General features: G+C 38.0%; 1 protein-coding gene across 1 annotated transcript in view; it reads left to right on the top strand.

Annotated features, from left to right (window-relative positions):
* Positions 1–17,251, top strand: part of ABCC4 (ATP binding cassette subfamily C member 4 (PEL blood group)) — a 152,095-nt gene extending 134,844 nt beyond the window's left edge. Inside the window, exons 30-31 of the mRNA XM_067293393.1 lie at positions 11,565–11,699; positions 16,623–17,251. Coding sequence (XP_067149494.1) covers positions 11,565–11,699; positions 16,623–16,730 — 243 coding nt within the window. The 3' untranslated portion in view covers positions 16,731–17,251. The remainder of the gene's footprint in view (positions 1–11,564; positions 11,700–16,622) is intronic.
* Positions 17,252–23,090: the final 5,839 nt, after the last annotated feature.

Below are 23,090 nucleotides of genomic sequence, written 5' to 3'. Positions count from 1 at the left end.
ACCATAAAATTATAATGCAGCGGTTTTCAAACTTTTTTTTTCTGTGCTGCTCCTGATGCTCATAGGACACCTTCTCATTCCCTTTTCTTCATTTGTTTGAGAACCCAAGTTTTAATTCCTCCTGTCAGGTGCTTACAGTACCCTTTTTGGCCATTTGGCACATGCAGACACCCTGCTCCCTGGTAGAGGGCGAGGATGGCAGAAGCACTGCCGTTGCCTCTTTCCTGATGGCAACCTGGAGTGGGTGCCCATCCTGGCCAAAACTTAGCTCATGCTTGCTCCACTAGCCCCTCATCCCACATAGCTTCCCCGCCACCACAGTGTGGCAGCAGCTCTTTCCCTGTCTTTTCCTCACCTTAAAGGGTGAGGGCCTTTTACCTAAATCACCTCTGCAGCTCACCAAACTGAGCCAGGAGCAGCCTTGTTCAGCGAAGAGGCACCACTCCCAAGACTTCCAGTGGGATCTCAGAAAATCCCCACCATTCATTCCTCTCCCTCTGTGATTTCTTCTCCAGGTTGAGAAATCCTTTTTTATAAACCTTACTTTTACACAGGAGAAAACAGAAGCATACAGAAATTGAGGCATAGTGAATCAGTAGTAAATTAAGTATATGCATTTGACAAGAGCCATGCTATTTTTCTGTAGGAAATCTGTAGACTAGTCAAGATCTGTGCATTATCCAATGACAAAGATGTCTCTCCCTAGAGACTTTTCATATCAGTGCAATGCTTCTTTGAAATGGAAACTCTATGTAAGCAGGACTTGATCTTGTAATTAAAAACTGTCATTCAAATAAGATGTTTTTGTTGAAGAGAAACATGGGAAGAGGTTTGATTTATGGGAAAACCTGTTGTGATTATGTCCTGAAATGACTAATATTCAGATTAACAATACAGTGTACTCCACAGCCAGACCAAGAGTTCAAAACATAACCGGCCATTTTTCTGTTGAAACTGATTTCAACTGTTGCTCCCCTTTCTGTATCAGAAGCTATTACATCACATTGTCCTCAACCCCATCCGTAAGTATCAAACATAGGTAACAAAATATGGTATCTTCTTCCTTTGCCTTTTCCCTTTTAAAGCCAGAGAGCTTATCAAAGCATTAAAATTGAGATTGATTCAGAGAAGGGAAAAAAACCTACATTCTGTGTCATTGAGCTAGCATTTTTATTTATTTTTCCTTTAAAATATTTGCATGATGGTACAGAGAAGACATTGACATCTCATTTGTGCTACTTACAGTTGTTTTATGATACCAACAGCAGAAATGCATATATCATGCATGTTGAACTTGAGTACCTTTTGGTCAATAAAAATGACTTCCCACATCTCTCCGGTAAGCCTTCCTCATTCAGTTGTTACCATTTTTCCAACATTATGTTACATTTACTGTGGTGGAACATCTGGGCCTTATAAATCAGGCACAGTGTTCATGCACTGTAAACAGCTAACTTCAGCAGGGCAAACCAGACAACCAAAATGAGGCCTAAACACCTTGAAAGAAAAGGGGAAGCTCTGGAGGGCAATTCTGACCAGTTTGTGCAGTGAAAGGGGAGTCACCTGTAGCTAGCTAGAAAACACTGAGCAGAATACGAAGTCTAAACTCTTGCCTCTCTCTTGAATTCTGGCTTTTGACCCAGCGTTACACGTTAGTGTCCTTCATCCAGCAGGGGCTGAGACAGTTCTGTTAATAGACACCTAGGGACATGGTGGTGATGGCTTAGGGATGAAAGCAATCTTCCAGGAAGTGCAGAAATACAGGCTCTCTATTTTCCCTCTGTCTGAGGAGGTCTGGACATAACAATCCCCGTTCCCAGGAAAATGCTATACCCGCCAGGCTATACAGGGCAGTCAGGTTAAGGCCACTCGCCACCCTTCCTTTTGAAGCGTTGTGCTGCCAGAAATGCGAGAGTCATGGAGCCAGAGGGAGAATAAGCATGAGGGAGTCTGAATCTGCAGCCCAGTGGAAAATGGAGCTCTGGAAGCCGTGGAGGAGTGCTGACTGCCTTGCTGATAACCTTCACATGAGCTTTCTTGCCAGTGGCTCAGCTTTGGATGGAGGAGTGGAAAATGTAGGAAGGTAGTGGTGTTACATTAAAGGTAGTATTACTGAGTTAAAGCCATTGATGCTGAGGTCTGTTGGCTCTTCTTTTGGGGGCATTTTTCCTGCCTATTTAAATACCACTACTGGAAAATCTGTGTTTTACAGTAAAACTTACACAATCCACTAAAGAAAATGTCTGAGTTGTAAGATGTCATAGAAATATGCAGTCCTAGTTGCAAAACAGTCCTTTGTGAACACTGTGCATGTTGCCCAGAGTGTTGACTTTTTTAGCTTAAGCATGTGCATGTAGGACTGTCCATTTGGTGGAGAGCTACCTGCTCTCATATACAGGCCCTCACAGGCAAAATATGTCTAAGACAGGTCAGCTGGCAAAAGCCATAGATTTTTCCTGGAGCCCAGGATGACCTAGGAAAACGTGGAACTTGCTGAAAAGTAGAAGCATTTGAGCTGCATTCAGAGCTCTTGTTTAGTCCCTTAAAATTCAAAAGTGGGAAGAACTGCAAGGGCATAAAATGGGTATTTTTTTATTGTATAGCACAGAAGCTGAAAGCGTTTTTGACCTTATATTAGCTCAGAATCCTGAATGTAATTAATTATTAGTGGATATTCCACTTGTGCTGTTGAAGTCTGTTAAAAGAATATAAAGGGAACTTGGTGGATTACAGCAGCTGAGTGGAAGCCAAATTTTCAAAACTAGGGATCAGATCCCCAAAGATATTTAGGCATCTAATTCTTCATTGAAACCTTAAAATAGCTTGTGAATCTGGATTCAGTTGTCCACAGAGAAGTTGCTACATTCATATTTGTGCACCTGCCCTTATTATTCTAAAGAAACAAACACCAGTAACTCCTTTTTTGACTGAGCCTCTGTCTTGAAAATACTGACTAGTGAATACTGGATGAAAACAATATTTTTTATGCAAGCTAAGAAAAATCCCAGCTGTGCTGTGGGACCAACATCTGTTGGATAAAGAGGAGTCAAGATTGAAATAAATATAAAGGATAGTTGTAGAAAGAGGGGACCTGCATGGAGCAGAAGATTGAAGTTCATGGTGATAGCTGAGATAGATAGCTTGTACTGGGGAGATGAAAGAATGCTCACTCTCAGGATACCTGAGTATCAGTATCCCATAAAAACATTGCTTGTATGTATGTGTTTTGTCATGTGACTGGTAAATTGTCTGAATGTCCAGATTTTCAGGATCCAGAAGATCAAATATGAAAATTTAGGAAAGATCTCAACACTGACTGTAGGGGCTGATTAGAAGTATTTCAGAGAGGCTCACAGGAGTTTTAATGCACTTCCACCAGAAAGTGGATGTGATTACCAGCCTACCTGCTTGGCTCCTACCTCCCTTGGAGCCTATCTGGCTGATGGAGAGGCAAGGGCCTGAGAACCTTTAGGTTCCTCCTTTCATTTGATGACCCAAGACTTTCAGAGTTTCTGGAAGAGCTGAACATTAGCAAGCAATTTTTTAGAAATGATCGATTTTGTTTTGAATCTGAACAATGCTAAGTTCCACAGTTCCCAGATCTTTTGAAATCCTCTGTTCAGCAACCCACAAGGGAAAAACAGATCCCTCAGTGTTCTTTCTTGGAATTTAATAGTTCAGGTTAACAAATATTAACAGTGAAGGTGTTGTTGTGTTTTTACCATAAAGAGAGGACGTTATATTGATGTTTAGACCAGGTTTTGCATAAAATACTGACCTATGTGCCGCAATCATGTATCTGAGCAAGTGTTGTCAACTGAAATAGTGTGTCAGTCACAGTCCCTCAGTTGTAGGTATCACACCTGGCCCAGCAGTCTCTAAAATGAGGAAGTTGAAATCCCAAAGGGCTTGAAAAGGTACTAGGGTTGTTGATTCTCTTTGCCAGTATTAAACCACACCTCGCCAAAAAGTTGGCGTCTCTGAGAGAGTTCTTAAAAGCTGCTCCCAATTTCAAGAGGGCTGCCCAACAAGATTCTTCTTTTGCGTAAATAAAACAACTAATTACTGAAGCAGTACTTCAGCTGGGAGCATTCAAATGAGGAGCTGGATTTGAATTACTGCAGGAAGTCAAGCCAATGTTTGATGAATCTTGATCTCTCATTCTGTTAGGCATTTGGGTGGATGTATTTCCATCAGTAAAAGGACAGGGCAATCAGATCATATTCCTTTAAAGGCAGTAGTATGGCATCCACACTGTACTAGTAATACTAGCAAATCTTTGCAGAAAGATTTTTTGCTTTCTCAGAAGTACAGTATTATTTTAAATGTAAATCACTGCAGGACATGCTGGTGGCTGATGCTTTGAGCAGAGAGTTTCTGATAAGGTAAAACTGTGCATGGCAGCCGAGCCACAAATTTATTGTCCTAAGAAACTGATAAAATCAAGAGAGATGCCCAGTCATCTGCAACAATATTCCTTAACCTTCTGAAAAGTATAATTTTCTTGTAGCTTACCTAACTTCATAAGACCTTCAAAAGCTGTATTAAAGAGTGGGATTTCTTAAGCTGAATGTGTCTTCTGACACTTCAGGTCTATCTTTGAGCCCTTCTGCAATCCAGATTGAGAAACGTGGCTTTACAGTGATGAAAACAGACATCACTGATTGGCCAAGGAAGGGTTTTTTCAGCATGTGTGGCTCTTGGTAGGAAGTGACACTAGATCCCTTCACACTCTCTAAGGGAAAAGTTGAACTTGCACTGGTATATCTGATGTTTTGAGATGAGGAAACTGAAGAATACAAAAAACATCTGCAGTGACTGGTTAACAGCCTTTTCTTTCCTCAACCAAGATACAGAAGGAGTTAATATCAAATGATTATCAGTAGAGTAAGACTTATTACAGCATATAAAACTGTGATTTTTTTCCCCCCACAACATTCCAGCTAGCTTACAATAGTGCGCAATCAGATGGAGAAAAATAGAAGAAGGGTAGATTTTTAAGCCTCCGTGAGAAAAGTGAAGATAACTCATATATAGAACAACTTACCAGGCAGTGCTGTACGCTCAGTTTTCCATGAACTGTGTCTCAGGAATAATGTCAGTTTAAAGAAACCCGCTAGTTCTGGTTGCAGAACAGGATGACTGAAGTTGTCTTTTCTGTGAAGTTTATGTATGTATTTAGGGGGATGCATGTCAGCTCCCAGTAATCAATGGCAGACTTGGCATTGTCACAGAAAAATAAGCTCTGCTGAGGTGAAATATTTTTAAGTTGCAAAAATAATTATTAAAAGTATAAGAAGATAAACACTCAAGTGTGCTCTGCTTTGTTCAGAGGAAAAAAAAAAAAAGAGTACCCAGCTGGCACATGATATATGAAATGTGCTTGATTTGACACCAAATTTGGCTGGGGTTACTTGCAGAACAATTGGTATATGATCCCTAAAGGAGCTTGGGGAATGCTCAGATTAAACCTGAAAGAAAACAAAACCAAAAGACAGCCACTCTCCCCTGTGCAGAAAAATTGTAGTGAAAAAATTTAACAACCAACAACCCCTTTAAAATGGTTCCTGAATTATATCTACACCCTTCTCAATGTTCTTCGATGTTTGCAAACCTGTTTAGGTAGGTTGATATTTATAGATGACTCTTCAGAGAAGTATGTACATGTTTCTGATCTGTTTTGACAAACCATGATGAGACGGAAGAGGCAAACATACTTGCATCTGAACTTAATGCCAACTGGGACACGGGCTGTTGACTCTTTCCCACAAAGCTATGTATTGTCTTTAGTAAATATATTTCTTATAATATGATGTAACCAGAAGCATCTCCTGAATATTCTCCTCTTCCCAGGACTTTATTGAAGATCATCTTGATGTGTGTTCTCTGAGGAAAACATTGTTTAAAGTTGTACTCCTAGCATAGTTTTGAACTTTTATAATAATTTTGTTGTTGGTGATGTCTTCTCCAAGTCTAAATTAAATCAGATATATTCCCTAGGAGATAATTTGCTTGAATTATTTTCCTTTTGAATAGGAAATAAAAACATTTATGATCAACTCTTAAAAGTCCCATTTTCTCTCTGGCTTTGTGGTGAAGATGAACGTGAATAGGAATACTAGCCATTCCTCAATAATAATTGAAATAAATTCCCATGTCCCCCTCCTCTGTTGCTGAACACTTCCAACCTTGTACTTTTTTTTTTCTCAGAATGTTTTATAACTATTGTTCTCTTGGTTTGTCTGCTTTTGTTGCTGAAAGTTAGAAAATGCAGGATTTAGAACTTCCTTTTTTGTGTCTATGGATAGCCATAAGTACTTGTTTGTTACAGCAATCTTAAGGGAGTATGTTCTTTCTTTTTCTGTGGCTAATGACACTTCTTTTACCTATATTAATCCACCAAGACAATACTAAATTCACTTACAAAGTGAATGTTTGCTTTTCAAAAGTCCTGTGTAGCAGAACAATAAAGATATTTATAGGATTCCTCAGAGAGAATAGGTACTGCCCTGGTTCTGCAGTCTATGCAGAAATTTGGGCTATCTCTATAGAATATATTCTTCCTTTGCCTTCATTGCCCTGTTTTTCTCTTCTTTTCTTTGTGAAATGGATCTCTGATTTCTTTCTCACCATTTTATGTTTTCCTTTTTGTCTTTTTTTCCATATTAAGTCACACAAATGCCAACATGAAAACAGCTACAGAAATGTATTGAATGTCTAAACTAATCTGGCTGAGAGAAGAATTCTGGATATGAATAAAGCTCACTTAAACTAGTAGTTAAGCCAAATATTTATGTGCCATGCCTAGGAAGTCTGTTGGCCAGCTCTGTATTTGCTGTGGATACTTTGGCTTTATTGTGCTATTAATTGATAGCTCAGTTACTGAGCTATCTCTTCTCCCTGCAGTGAATTTGTCCATAGAGAGCAGAGTTGATACATTAAAAAAAGTGAGATTATGGAATGGAAATATTGCAAAGTTTGGGGGTTTGGAGAGCTTAGACAGAGTAGAGGTAGATTTTTTGGCAGAAAACAGTTGAGGCAAAAATGGACCACTACCTTGTAGTAGCCAAACTTTATACAATTTTAGTTCAGCAACATTTTTGTGGCGTAAGCAAATAGCTCTTCTATGGTAGCTAGTGTTAACATAAACAATGCATTGATGTGGCTAGTATATTTTCACGGTTGCTTTTGCAGGTCACTCAAATCCAAATCGCTCCTTTTCTGTTTCTCTGCTCTACTCTCCCCCTGACCAGATACTTTTAATCCCATTCTTTCTATGCTATTCTGTGCCTCCGTGTCAAACAAAGTAGTAGTTCAAAACTACTTTGCCTTCTGCCCAGCATGGTGCTTGCCCTTCTGAAAATTTCATGACTGTGATGAGCAGTCACTGCCCCAGACTATTCAACCCAAATAAAACATTAGATGGAGTGGAATTAGATGGCATGGGGATTTTACTCAAGAGCAGTATAGCATTTAAGCACTGGTAGAACATAAAATGTCTGAACAATGCTGCTTGAGTAAAGATAATTTGGATAGATGTAAGTAAAGATCAGCTTCACCATACATAGGGAGGGGAGTGAATTGCACTGAGTAAGAATTTTCCTGCATGCAATCTTTTGCATGATCACCAGCATCCCACTTTGTAAATTTTGTACTGTAGGAGTTACTCTTCCACTTGGGAGAATCCTGTTGAAGTCACAAGGCTCTGACTACAAAGGCAAAAACAGTGCAGAGGACATAAAAGAGGCTGCCAGTGCCAAGGCAATGGAGAATCTGGCCTTGGTTTACATATGAGAGCTTTGGAATTATATAGTTTTTAGTGTTTATTTTATTTTACTCTGGGATGTCTAATTATTTCACAGACAGTTAACACCCACAGCACTATTATGAGGCTTTATTTTGTCTGTTTTGCAAACGGTCAGATTGAGGAACTGAAAAGTTAAATGATTTGTCCAAAATCTTTTGTCTCTCAGAGATCTGTTAAAAGTTTGTAATGAAGTCATGGTCAGATTTCAAGTCCCGTACTCTTTTGTGTGTCCTCTGTAATCGCTGGGCCGATCTGATTTTGCGAACTACAAGCCTCCCTGACTTTTCTGTATCAAGTTCCACAGGTACAACTACCTGGGAATGTGTCTGGGTTCAATTCAGTCATATTGTACAATGATAAGAGTTGCATGCAAGTGGATCAGAAAATATGTGGCTAGTAAATACCTGATTCCACCTTTCCTGAATGATTAGCTTGCTTTTTGAAGTCCTAATGATTTTAATTTGGCTTGGAGTCGGTGAGTAAGAGTATGCAAAGCCTTAGCCAAAGTATCTGTTTGTTTATTTAAATTTTATCAGCACATATTTCTTCAAAGAAGAGTACCTAGCTCTTTGTCTAAGCATTTTTTAATAAATGTATAAATATGTAAATGAATAGCTCCCAAGTAAATCAACTCAGATTCTCTCCATTGTCACGTAGATGAGAGCAGATAATAGAAACACCTTTTTTCCTTAGTTAATATGGTACCTGGAGTATTCCTGACTTGTAAGAACAATGTTGTCTGTTCTCTTTCATTCTTTTTTTCATTTGAGATTTTAAAAAAGTAACATGTTTTGTTTTTCCTATATTTGTTCTATCTATTTTCATAACACAAGTTTGTATTTTCATTTCTCCAGAAAGGGCATTAATAGCTTAATAATTTGTTTAAAATGTGAATGTAATTTTTCTAGATGCAAATTACCCTAACTCTCTGTTCCTCTTTTGGACTTGACTGTTTAAAACCTGTCAAGGAGGAGTAAATTTCTCCTTTCTTCCCTCTCAGGTTCTTTGGAGGAGAAGGTTTGTCCATGTTTATGGTTGTTTCAAATATTTGCAAATTTATTGTTAATTTAGCAGAATCTGAATACTGCAGTAATATAAAATTTAAAGTCTACTTTTCTACATAGTTGTGAGAGAGGGACATTTAATGAGTATGTTTTTTCTTCAATTTTCTAGGAGTGGTTACATAATCTAGTGCTGTGCTGAAGAAAAAATTACTTTTTCAAGGCACCCAAGATGTCCTATAATGTGGCATCCCAATTTAATTGCTATGTAGAACTATTTTGAATTATTGCATTCTTAAGGAAACTGTCTTTAATTGTGACTTACTGAAGTATCTAAAAGATGGTGATGAAAATTATATTGTTAATTTATCTTCAAATATTCAAATTATATGGGATAAAACTAAATGTACTGAAATATCTACATATGTACAAGAAATGCCTTTGCAGATGAAATACTGTATCTGTTGTATATTAAATTACTATGTACTGTGCTGTGTAGCGCTACTGGTGTTGTAAAGCTTTTCTGCTAGCACTTTCTTCAGCTATATACCAAACAGTATTGGAAGTCTCTTGCGGAGGAGATCACAGCATTAGCTGGGTGCTCTAAGATAGGAGCTTTTGAAAATAGAAAATAACTTTTTGTAGGTTTCTCTGCAAACGATTTATAAAATTAGATATAATTATGCTGTTATTGTTGGCTGACTTGTTATATGTTTTAATGTGATATACTTAACTGAGCAGGAAACTCAGGGGTGGGAGTCTTTGCCTTGGTGTTTGGTCCTTAGTGTCAAACAAGTCGACAGAGATCTCAGCAGTGTCTAATTTTCACTCTGTTGCAGCCAAATGGGTTGGCTCAGCTGTCCAACTTCGTAGTGTATTTTGTCATTAACAGGTGTCCAGTCTGCCTGTAGATTCAGCCGAGCTCTTGGCCATTTAGGATATTTTGCCTTAAGGAGTTCCATGGGCAAATTGCACGTGCTTGAAAGTTGCCACACAACACTTTGAATTTATCTCCAAGCTCGCTGGAGTTTCCTCTTTCAAACATAAGTTTGCAAACTATTTTTGTTGTTTTGGAAGTTGTCCTCATGATACCTTTTATTCATTTCTTTCCTGAAATGAACAGCTCCAGTTTTTTAGGTCTTTTTTTCTTACAGGCATGTACACCACAATTATGGCTTTGGTTGTGAGTCCTTGAAGTCCCTCTGTTGTGGCGATATCTTTTTCAGTAGTACACCATGTGTATTCAGTTTTTTATTTATATGAGAACAAAAATATTTTCTGTATTACTTTATTTTCTCACATAACTTTTTTTTTAAACTTTGCTGCTCCTACACATGGAATACAGTACTGAACTTATAGACTGATACTAAATCTCTTTCTTGAGTCAATACCATTAATTTATAAGCCAGTTAAGTATTTGAGTATATTGCATTTGTCAGTATTGACTTTTTCCTGCTATTGTGTTGCTCATTCACTTAGGTTAGTTAGGTTTATCTGAATATCTTCTGGTCTAGACTTACCTGCACACTTTTGTGTCATTTGGAGGTTTGTCACTTTGCTGATAGCTCCTTTTTCTGATGACTAACACCTATGTAGCTACCACAGAATGCTGTGGTACCTACCAGTTCCTAGCTGCTAAGCTTTCCTCACAGCAAAAATGCACTGTTTATTTCTAATCTTAGTTTTCTATCCAAGTTCTTGAATATTTTTTGTCTCTTGTAGCATGACTATTTAGTTACCTCAGATACATTTCTGGAAATCCAAATAAACCATTTATCCTTCACTTTTTTTCTGGTGCATTTGAAGAATTCTGTCAGATTTGTGAGCTATAACTTTTATTACAACTGGGGAACAGTTACTGCTGTCATCTGGTGTTTGTCTTATATTTCTGTTTTAATGATTGTTTTGACTAAATTACTGTCTCATCTAAAGAATTATACTGGTCTGAAAGTTTCCTGCATGATCCCTTAAGGCTTTTCAAAATGTAAGTGCAGTATTTGCTACCATGCAGTCTGTAAATAGAATCACTAGTATGAGAATATTTTCTTAGAGGTTCAGTCAGCTTATTCTTAAATTCTTTTAATATTTTTGACTGTATATATCCTCTGTGGCCAAATGACTTAATGCCTGTTTAATTTCTCTATTACTTTTTCCTTCTCCCCTCCTCTTTTTGGGTACCTCTGTCCTTGGTGGCATCTCATCTTTTTTATGTAGAAAGAATAGGTTCAGGGTAAGTATTTTTCTAATATGTAGTTGGCAAAAAATGATGCAAGAAATTGTTTATCTTTTCAGCAACACCCTCATTTTCTTTAATTACATCTTCACCTCCTCTAATCCAAAAGACCTTATTCTCCCCTAATCGTCTTGGTTGTTATTACTTGTTTTATACCTATAGCTGTTTACTTCAGAGCCCATTTTAGGCCTCTCAAAAACAGGCCTTTGTTTTTCTTACACAATGAATCTTACAATCTGCTTTGTTGGCTTTACAAGCGTTGTATTTCCATATTCTGCATAACTTTGCAGTGGATTCCTGTAGGTAGAATGGCTGGAGGGCACTCTAAAATAGTACAACTGGTCTCTACACTGAAAAAGTGTTTGAAGTGCTGTTTGAAGACACCGTAAGATTTCATTTTCAGGATACAAAATTCATCTTAGTACTTAATATGCTTATAGTCCCCCACACACTTTGCTTATAGTCTCTAACACTTGCTTTGGAATTTCTTATGTTAATAGGTTTATTTCTGTTGTTTGAACAGGTTTTAGATGCAGGAAGACTAAAAGAATATGGTGAACCTTACATTTTGCTACAGGAAAAAGATGGCTTGTTTTACAAAATGGTGCAACAAGTGGGCAAGACTGAAGCAGCTTCTCTGATAGAAACAGCAAAACGGGTAATTTTAAAAGAAGTGTTAATTAAGTTTGTCTCTGCAGTTTGTTTTTTGCAAGTTCGCATGTCCAGTGTTATGGTAGGCCTTCCCCTACACTTAAGAATCTGTCAGCTTTGCGAGACTAAACCATCATTTTCAGTGCTTTTTAGTGGGTATACACAGACTTCCAAATGATAAATGTATTTATGTACCCTGAGTTAAAAGACTGTTTGGATTTCTTGCATCCATCTGTATGTACACACAATGGTAAGTGTTAATAGTATGTGACATACCCTCCTGTGGTAGGCCTTGGTCTTACAAAAACTTGTTGTAGAAGGATGTTAAGGCTGCGTAGTCCAGCATTCAGTTCTGTTGTTTCTACATTTTTAAAAGGACTCATGCAATTTTAGTTTCAGGATCAGTATCTGTGCACTCTTTTATTGTCTTTAAAAGTGAGATCATGTTCTTATTTTTGTGCTTTTTCTTCCTTTGTTCTTGTATCCTTGCTTCATGCTGCACACAGGATGAATGGTGCTCAATTAAGAAATAGCCATTGAATGTTTTGTTACCTCCTTGTTCCTTACAAGGCTCTGTGCCTGCCTACTACTTACTATTCAAATCCTACTCAGAGTACAAAATTATTAATGTAATTGTGAGCATTCCTCTGGCAATCAAGGTGTTTAAGAAACATCAATGGATTAATTTTCATAATATGCCTCTGAGGTGAGGCTGTATCATCTCCACTTTTCAGATGGAAAGCTGAAGCAGAGATAAGAAGATGAAAAGTGACCTGTGATTGAGGAGCTCATTTTGACTAGCTTTTGGCTTGATTTCTATTTTTGTGATAATTTAGTGCCCAGGATGTCCAGAGCAAGGTTTTAATTTCCCTCTGTGCCTATGAAAGCTGAGCACTGCTGCAGCTGAGACCCCCAGTACTCAGGCTGGGAGCAACATATTCATGTAACATTACTTTCAGTGTACAAGTAAGGTACCGATGTTAGGCATGTAGAGACCTAAGAAAGTCTTTTCAATGTAAGAGATAAAGGTCTATCTCTAGTCCCTATGCTTTCCTCTTCTCAAGCTGCTTGATGTCTGGAGCAGAAGTATGGCAACATACATTGCAAAGTATTTCCTGGGGAAACAGGAGAGGAATAGGCAAGAAGTAGTGCATAAAGACAGGAAATGGAACGTCAGGTGCCGGGCTACAGTAAAATAGTGGATTTCCAAGTAAGAATGGACACATTACTGGCATCTTGGAAAAGCCTGAAAAAATGTGCTGTTGTGGAGGCTACATGCTCCTTTCTTAAGACTATTTTACTGGACTTTTTGAAGGTTAGGAAAGAAGTTTCTGTTCATTAGGATTTTTTCAGAGGAACTAAAATCCTTTTGGGGGGGCGGGGAGTGGAGAGTTTTTCAGGTGAAGCTTTGTGGCTAAGAGCATACACTATAAATTCATGTGTGGCACAGCTTTTTCCTTAACTAGACTATCTAATGAGTTCTGCTGTCCTCCTCAAGTGCTTCAATGGAGCTTCTTGTATTTTATTACTAGAAGTGTAATGGGTTACCCATGTTTTTCATGGTATATGTATGACAATCTGGAGCTTATATAAATTATGTTACAAAGGATAGATTCAAATTCATATGACCAGTGTTTGTCTATAAAGTGAAGGCCAGCTTCCTAAGGCTTGATCCTTGGAATGGCTAGAGGTGAGGCTGTCTAGCTGTCATCTGTAGATTTAGCCATGTCATGCTGTCTCTCCTTCCTTCCCTGCAGCCCTCCCCAGTTGCACAATTGCATTCAAAGATAATTCAAAATATATAAAAATAATTACTTGATGTTACTTGCCCATATAGTCATCTGCAGTTATGTGATGTGATTTTGTACAGGAAGGGAAGAGAGCCAGGAACCAGTCTCTGCTGAAATGTGGTTTGATGAAAAAGTTTGCTAACTCTCAGGCTAGAAGGCAGATACAAGCTTTAGCATCTGCCAAGAGTGCAAAGCATGGTGCTTATGCACACTCAGTCCAAAAAAAATGGGAATCGAGAGACTATATCTTCAGACAGCAGCTTATCCAGAAGCACAGTTACAGTTCTTTCTGTTCAAATGACTTGGACATTAATTCAAGGTTTTCTTTATTGATGTCCCTTGTGCTTCATGCCTACTTTCAGAGAAGTTCCTTAGTCAGAAGAGCTGGTTCTCGTGGCTGTTCTTTTTACACCTTATAAGTCTGTTACATGGATTGCTCTTGGTCTCATACATTCCTGTTGTGGTTATTAAGAACTGTTTTTATGAAGAACAGCTTTTTTTCTGTTGTTGAAGAACAGCATGCTGCACATTAAAAGAGATGATAGTATGGCATATATATATATATATATATATATATATATACACACACACACATATATATATACACACACACACGTTTCAAAAGGCATTACAGTGGGTTGCTAAATAAAATGGCTTGGAATGGAGCCATGCTTTGACAATGATCACTTGATTTATTGCATTTTGGACCTGAATCTTGGGCAGAACATACTTGTATTAAGAGCTTCTTTCAGTAAGGTGAGACTTCAGATACATTTTTTGGAACAGTATAGCTTCTGTATATATTCTTTAAGTGCCTGTAATGCACATATGAGTAACCATCACAAATGATTAGGGACTATGCACTTTAAATTGGAAACCTAATTTGGGACATCTTTGAAGAAGCCTAATTTTCCAAAAAATCTCTTAGGTGTCCTAGCTAAACATTGAAAGATTCAGCCATTCAAGATCACTATACCTCCTGAAACCTTAGCGCAGTCTTCCAAATTGATCTAAACTTGCTATTTGTGTGTCTGTTTTGGTCGATGAGTATCCCTGATTTTTGCACAAATGCAGAAGAAAACCACCTCAGTACAGCTCAAGCTGGAGACTGCCGGGTACTTTCTAAGCAGCGCATGAGCCTGACTGCAATAGGGTTGTGCTTTGCACCATTAGACTTGTCTCCAGAATGACGCCCTAGGAGAAAGCTATTTTTATCTTTGTTCAGTTTACAAGAAGCTATTAGGAGAAAATCCTATGGGAAAGTGAGATATAGTCATCAGACAGTTAAAGAAGTGTGCTCAGTTATTCAGATAAACAAAACTTAATGTGTTCTCCTGTTGAGAGAAGCTTTTCCATGAACTTTGGTGGCAGCAGGATAGGGCTGTTTTTCTGTCAATCAGTTTTTGAATACTTTGAGGGAAAAGTAAGGATGATTTTGTATTAAAGCTATGACAGATGTGTAAATATTAAAATACTAGCTGTTATCTCACCTCAGTGATTACTTTTTAAAAGGTTGCAGCTCTGTTGGCAATGAAAGAAGCTTGAATAAAGACTTGGGCATTTAATATCTTGAGGGATTGGGCCCAGGGGAAGAATTGCAATGAGACAGCTGAAAAGCAGCTGCCATTTCATTATGTCTCTAGTAACGTGCCAAGGTTTTCTATTAAATTAAAAAAAAAAATTGTATTCAAAAGCTACAGTAAAAGTATGTCAAAGTTATGTTTTAAACCAGGAAAATGATGGGAATATGCGACTGAGGTTCCAATCTCTGTAGCCTGCGTGCAGCCAGGCACCTGATTGACTTTCTCCTTTTGCATCCTATTGTGGCTGGTTACTGAGGAATGCTTCTTAACAGGACTTCCATTTCTTTTGTTGATTCAAATCAGGCCTTAATGTTCTTTGAAAATTCTAAAGATGCATATAAAGTGTGTTAGTGTGTGTACACAAAAGAAGACAGTGGTACTTTCAGGAGTGTTTATATAGTATTTCTTTTTTATCCCACATGTCTTATTCAGATGTATGAAAAGAACATTATTATCAAACAAACTGAACTTTGTTGACAGCACTCCCAAATATAAATTGGAGAAATGTTTCATAAACCCTAGTCTGAGCAGTATGAATATGAGACCTAACTCGTGACACGTGTCAGCTTCAGAGAGATAGTGTATTTTCTGTTTTTAAAGACTCAAACAAAACTTTGCACAGTCGTCTTTGAAAAAATTGCATTTGAAGTCCTTTTTCACCCAAACACATTTTTAGATAAGAGCACACAAGTCTTGACGTTATTTCATTTTGTTATGCGCATCTGTCAAGGAACAGAGATATGATACAGCTACTAAAAACTGATGATTGTGGAACAGTGAAACTTGACAGCATTTCATTTCCTTTATGTTCTGATTATACATTTATCAGGAAACCTGTATCTCTTCTAGTTCAGCTAGAAATTGGTAGAATTCAAGAACTCAAAGGCTTAGCAAAGAACTGTCCTATTATTTGGTATCATCTTACATTTTAGAGAAGTTGCTTGGTTGAGTCATTGTTAAAGCTTTTGCTTCTTTCGTTATTGTGATTCACTATCCAGAGATCACGTTTCTATAGGCCCTATAACTGCTCTGCAGCACAAATTAAACACTGGGATATTTCATACATATATCACAAAGTTTCAATGGTTGTCAATCATAGTTTGTAAAATATAGGGATTACAACCTGATATTAACATCCAAATCCATTATGTTCATTTTATGTGTGAAAATGAGAAACCCTTGTGCAGACGCAAGATTTCACAGCTTCTTTGTCACCCTGTTTTTAATTTATCTCCATGTTTTGAGCTAGTAAAATGATTTTACTTATCAGTTTAATGTAAAGTGATAACATATATCTTTGTATCTGAATTACCAGAATCTGAGTGGATCTACAGGTTGCGTGGGTTTTTCTCAGACTTTGTTATAATGTAAGATCAATACTGTAATTTTACTAATTTTTCAATGACACTGAATGCCACTAATCTAAAGTTCCTGCTTTGATTCCTTATTGAAATGTATTTACCTATACTGTATTAATCTCCAGAAATTTTATCTGAAACTAAAAGTTTAGGTTATAATTAATCTATAATTACTTACAGAATATAATATTTGTCCTAGGTTTACGTCAGTAAGAATTATCCAGAAGTTGTTCAGAATGGTCAGCTTGCCATGGACTCCTCCTTGGATCCTTGCTTAGGAGCATGCATCACCGAAACTGCACTGTGATTCCTGACGACCACAATTGTTTTCCAGAGAACGTAAACCTGAGATCCTCTAAACTCAGTGGCTGACGATGTTTGAAAGTTTCATCAGGGGAGGAGAAGGCGGTGATTCTTTGCACTGGACATCCTTTCTATTTAATACTGAGAAGAAATGTTTTTCTGTGCCTGTTTCTTTAATTTCAGTGCAATATATGTTTTCCTTTCCAACTAAGTATGTTTTTATTGCTAAGGAAACTAGGCAGACTAAGATTTTATTTGAAAGTTATGTGGTAGAGATCTCTTTTATTTAAACAGGTGCAGGACACCTAACAGATCTAGGGTGCATTTTTGGAGCTTATTAAAAAATTGAGAAGTGTCCTTTTTCTCTTTTGGAAATATTTTGAGAGCAAGCAAAAAGAGAATTTGTTCAGTGTCACTTTAACACAATAACTAGATCTAAACAGTGGATTTGGTAGTGTACAACTTAGTTGTCTAATGCAACTGTCTTTCTACCTGTCTTTCAGATTGGTAGAAACAAGAATTGAACAAGCCAAAAAACTTTTCTTTTTGATAGCAAAAAATACTATATACTTATTTTTTGATAAATAATTCAAATAATGCTGTCCAAGACAAATGTAAATATTACCTTTTTTTGCTGAAATCCAAATGCTGAAAAATCAATATCACTCTTCTGTACTTTAGAAGAAAATTACTACATTTGCACTGAAGAAATATTTAAATAATTTAATATACATTCCTTTTTTTATCCAGGTTATCAAAGAAAAAAGTATTAAAATAACTTGAGGAAATGCTTGAATGACATGTCATTAGACCTAAATACCATGTAGTACAAAGTTATCTTCAGCACAACACATTGAAATGTATACATTATTTGCATTTATTGTGCCTTAATATTTGTGCCTTCAAGCCAAAGCTATAACTGCAGGGTACACAACAAATTCATTAAATATACTTTACAGATATTTAACCTTAGTATATTTACAATTTTACATCAGGGGTTCTCTTGAACTCAAGCTGTTTGAAGTTACCATCCTACTGGAATAGGTAGGAAAGTACAAGCTGTAGTTTTGAATGGCTGTTGCTGATAGTGAGAGGAATGCAGTGAGAGAGAGAGATTCTGTGTTCATATGTTATGTCCTGATTCAGCAAAGCACTTTAACATAAAGACACTATTCCCATGCTTAAAAAAGTCAGGCAAGTGCTATGCTGCTTCAGATTTTTTCATGTTTAGTGAAATACCTACTTTTTGAGGTCCAGTGCAGAATAAATCTTGCTGTTTAAATGGCACAGGAAAGACTAGAAAGTAACAGATCTCTTCAGGACACAGAAAATACTGTGCTCTTCAAAAAATATTGAAGATGCTCACTATCACTGCTGTAAGATAAATATTGTTTACCCAATGAAAAAAGTGGTCTAAAACCAAGGCAAACTAAACTGTTTCTCATTTCAAGCAGTCCTACGAGCAAATATCCGATTCAAATACAAAATTACTCTCTCCTTATCGGGAAGTAAACTGAGGCCAAAACCTGTGCCTCAGCATAAGGGCTCACCTAGGTGGTCTTTGTCCTGCACAGAAACCCAGTCCAGTGGCAAGAGGCAAAAGCTTCATTTCCCTCAGGCAGCACCTTTCCTGCAGCAGGGCTCGCGCTCCTGCTGCAAAATACCAGGAGAGAGGCGAGTACCTCTTGCTGCCTGAGCTCCCCGGGTTTCTCTTCGTCCCCTTCAGTTCGAGGGGGGGTGCAGAGGCCGCAGAGCTTGGTGCAGGAGGTGCAGCGCTCCGCGTGGTGGTTTCGTGAGCCCCAAGGATCCACCGCTGCTTTCCTTGGTTCTGGTTTGCTGGCCTGCACAGGGGTGGCGGCTGGTTTCTGGTAACAATCTCTTGTGCTGTTAGCAGGATGTTACAAAATGAAATACTTTGTCCCTAGGCTTTTTTTTTTTTTTTTTTTTTTTTTTTTGGCAGGTTCTGACACTTTTTCTTTGGTGTGTAGCACCTTACACTATAGCCAAGGCCATCGAAATCAGCAGAAGTGAGCTTCGCACAGTGATGCAGAACATGAGTCTTGTGCTATGTCTGGTGCTAAATAAAAGAGAGTTAGGGACACGTACCTGTCCCCAAAGCCAAATGGCACAGATTGGCTCATGTAAGCAGTGCTTCTGGCTAATCCCTTCTCGAGCATGCCAGCCAGGTCCACATCCCATATCACTTGGCCCTTGATCTCCTCTAAGCCCCTGTGGTCCCTGCTATGCACCTAATTCACAGTTATTATCCTGTATGCTTTGCTTTGTTTTTTTACTTTTCAAGTTCAAAGTGTCTGAAATAAGGTTATGTCTATTCTGCAGCTCAGTAGAGTGATGTTTGTCACTCTACTAAAGCAGAGGTATGTCAAGGTGTAAAGAAGTGTTTCAGTGTGTCTGGTCACCTGGTATGATGCTGGGGGACTGTGCAGGGAGTGAAGAGAGTCCAAGCTGGCATGGTCTTGTCTTTGCTGCCTTTTGGAAGGGATCCATGGTGTGAACTATCTCAGGCTCTGCCCAAGCTTTGTCGTGGAGACACCAAGCTGGAGCGATCCAGAACAGAGCTAGGGAGTGAGCTGATGGTTAAGCAGTGTAGACATGTTGTGGGGCCTGGTGCTTGAGCTTATTTGTGTTTATCTTTTTTTAATGACCAGCTGGTACATACCCACAGAGTCTAATCCTGTTTGACAACTGTGCATTCTTTTAATTTCTAAACAGTTAGTTCTTACAAGAGAAGAAGTACTATGTATAATACATGAAGACTTTTATGCACTCTAAGAGAACAGTGCATTGTCCTGGCCATATATCTTGAGTTTATTTTTTTATCAAAATCGAGGAGAAATATGTGTATGAACCAAGGGTATAATTATAGTTTTAATACATTTCAGCTCTGAAATGAATCTATGGTGAGTTGTATTCCAGAGCAGAACTCCAAGATGCTGGCTGCTGCAGAGCCACTGGTGTGAGACCCTGACAGATCTAGCTATCAATCTGTAAGCTAGAATTAATTTGATACTGTAGCTTTTTGAATGCGCACAAAAATGTTAGGAATCTCTGAAAATACTGATTCTGCTTCTTCACATGTTTTGACAGGACATTACTAGCTCTACGTATCATATCAAATATCAGTGTAAGAAAATTCAAATTAAAAAAATCACACTGATAACCCATAAATTGCTGAATAGAGCAACTGGTAGTGAGTCATTCATATCTGTCATTGGCATTATATCCATCTTTTTAGTTTAAAGAAAGTAACAAAAATACTTTAAACAGAAAATTGTTTTGCAGCTTCTTTTGTTGTTTTTGTTGATACTTGTTTTGTTTAGCTGACTGTTTGTTAAGATTGACTGATCCATTTAATTTCAGTTGAGGAAAAAAGTGCAGTGTACCTGAATGGTAAAACTCAAATCAGGTATGAGAAAGGCCTTTCTTTAATGAATGTCTTGATTTGTTAAAAGTACAAATTATCTTTCTGGCAGTGTGCTCTATATTTCCTTTTAAGGAAAAATTCAAATAGTTCTAAACTTTCATTCTGAAAACACTCATGCTTTATTTGGAAATAGCAAAACTGGTTATTATAAGTTACATTCCATCATGGGGATCTTGGAAAAAGAGCTCAGTCTTCTGAGTTATTAACGCCTTTAAAATATTTCTTCACCACCAGGTGCCTTAAAGTATTCTGGAGTCTTCTTTCTAATATATATCATTTTATACAGTAATTCTGAAAATCATCAGTTACAGAATTGTTGTTTGTTTGGTGTAAGAGACGAGGAACAGCCTCTACTTTTGATCTAAAGAATTGTACCGGCCATTAAATTTGGTATAACTTTACTTCACCCCTCATCAAAAGACCACTGGTAGAGTCAAAACCAACACAGTTCTCAAGAATAGGTTATCCGATGTTTTGCCTGTTCTGCGGGCAAAATTTTGTTTAGTGAACTGAACCAGAGCTCATTTGCAAATAGTTTTAGTCTTCTGCAGTATCATTCACCCTGCTCTTTGGAAGAGGGAAGATGTTCTTCTGGCCAAGATCAGTAATCTTCATTGTTTAATTGACATTGACTGTTTCTTATAACCTTCCCAATATGTGTTTAAAATAAAATTAAGAAGCAGAAGAAGACAAAAGATCCAAATGGTATAGAAACCTTCTTGAAAATACTGCTTTTCATGTTAATCTGACCTTTCCAAATATCTAAGTATGTTTGCCTTTTTTTTGAGGGGAAAAAAAGAGAAAAAATTAAAATCAGTTACTTCCTTTAAGAGCAATGAGCTTCTCACACTTTAGCAGAGGAATGTGGCTTTCTGTATATGTTTTACACTGTGTAACATGGCACTGCTTTTTCATCATTTTAACTCTGGTTTTGTTTTGGATTTTTTTTGGCATTTGTATGATAATTTGATTTTGTTGTTGCTACAGAATGGTTTCTTTTGTTGACGTTCACATGACAACTTCTGTCATACAATAAAATGTGTTTCTCAAAAGTGTACAGAATTCTGTTGTTATTGTAAATGTGCGGTTGAAGGCAGAAATGCAGGGCTGTGCTAAGCAGACGTCGTGCCTGTAAGCTCCAAATAACACTTTTTTGTGGCATTGCCAACTCCAAGTGCTGAAAATCCTCCATTATGAGGTATAAAACAGAATAGTAAGAATAATACATTTCAGCTTGCTTTTACCAGTCTTCTGGTTTCAGAGCTCTTCACAGATGACATTTTCAAGCTTTTTGCCTCAATGACAAGGGCTAGAAAGTAATTCCGATAGATTTTCAAAAACTGTGATATGACTTGAAGAAAAAAAACACTACAATTGCAAAAGCACAGAATCAGACATGGTCTCTACCTCAAAAAGCTACAAAGCTGAATGGGCTGGGCAGGCAGAAGGTGGAAAGTTAATGGACACACAGGTGAAATGCGCTAGCAGCACAACTCCAAAATCTGACATCCTCTTTCTCCATCTTCTATCTGATGAATTGCTTAATTTAACAAGACACTGTCAACAAAAGCTTGCTCTTCAGTGTTACAGGCCCAGATTTTTTGTAACATAAATGCAGTGCATGAACGGGGCCAGAGAACACTGTAGAACTTTTTCTTGAAAACATTGCCAGGACACCAAAAAAGAGGATTTCTCTTCCTTCCTTCCTAAGCTGAGAAATGCTACATTTTTGTTTGTTCTGTACTAGCAAGAAGACTAAGGCCAGGAATATGGACCATATGGTGCTTTGGTTGATTTAACATGTGTGCACTTTTGCAGAGTAGGGATTTCTGCAAGTGGAGTTATGCAAGTAATTCACTGTGAGTCATTCATGCATTAAGTGCCTCTTCCCACAATCAGGTCATCTCCTGACAATCATTCCTTTTTTTTTTTTTTTTTTTTTGGAATTACTCAACAAATCCTTTTGCAATTACTTTTAAGCATTCTGTTTTGATCACAAATAATTTTTGTATCTGGTTAGTTTATTGCTTTTTGAGTAATATTTATAATAGTAGATCAGAGAAACTACATAGTATTGTCTCTGTATCAATTGGTGTAAATGGCCATACCCATGAATTTTCATTCGTTTCAGGCATGCAAGCGTGTGTTCATTTCTGTGAGTATCCCTGTCAGTAAGGCTAGATTAGCTTGAATAGCATGTCATGTCATGCATACATGTCAACACAAAAGGGAAGAGAAGCTGCATTTTTTGAACAGTTTTATGGAAAAGCCTCCTGTCTCATTTCTAGTAGCAAGGACGATCATGGCCTCTAGAGGAAGGTGCCTCTGTGAATGACAATAGATGGAGGCAGGAATGAATCGTTTGGGTCTGTAAGGAGAGAATATGTTTGGAAAGCACAAGGTTTGGAAGGAGTCTCATGGCACTGTTTTCACCTGGGAAGGTCTTGTATATATTTACATGCTCGTGCGAAGTTGCAACAGATGCTGGGCAGAACCAGTTCGTGCTGCTGAAAGAAGAAAGTGAAAGGCCAAGTGGTGCCGGGAAGCACCAGCAGATGCTTCTCCTCTGAAGGGAGAGAGCAGGGAAGCACGTTCCCCGCAGGTGTCACCCTTACGGGTACGGTGACAGGGGCGAGCACCGCGTCTGTGGCCACTAGGAGAAACCAGGGTCTTTTGGGAGGATGAGCGCTCAGAAGAGTAGAGACTTGTAGGGCGAGCTTCCTCGACTGTGAAGGCAGCAACAGTGGGGTTTCCCTCTGAGGTCTCAGTCTTGCAAGCAAAAAGTTGCTCTTTTTTTCCCCTCTTTTAAGGACGTGTGCTGGAGCAACAAATTGCGAAGCTCTTGGGTGCTTTGTGAGGAAGGTGTAGCCGCTGACAATGGTTTAAAGGACCTCCTAATGGGCTAGTTAATTGGCTAAT

This window comes from Apteryx mantelli, chromosome 1 (assembly GCF_036417845.1).
Source record: "Apteryx mantelli isolate bAptMan1 chromosome 1, bAptMan1.hap1, whole genome shotgun sequence".
Classification (NCBI taxonomy): Eukaryota; Metazoa; Chordata; class Aves; order Apterygiformes; family Apterygidae; genus Apteryx; species Apteryx mantelli.
The sequence above is the reverse complement of the archived record's forward strand: the minus strand, read 5'-3'. Positions and strand labels throughout refer to the sequence as shown.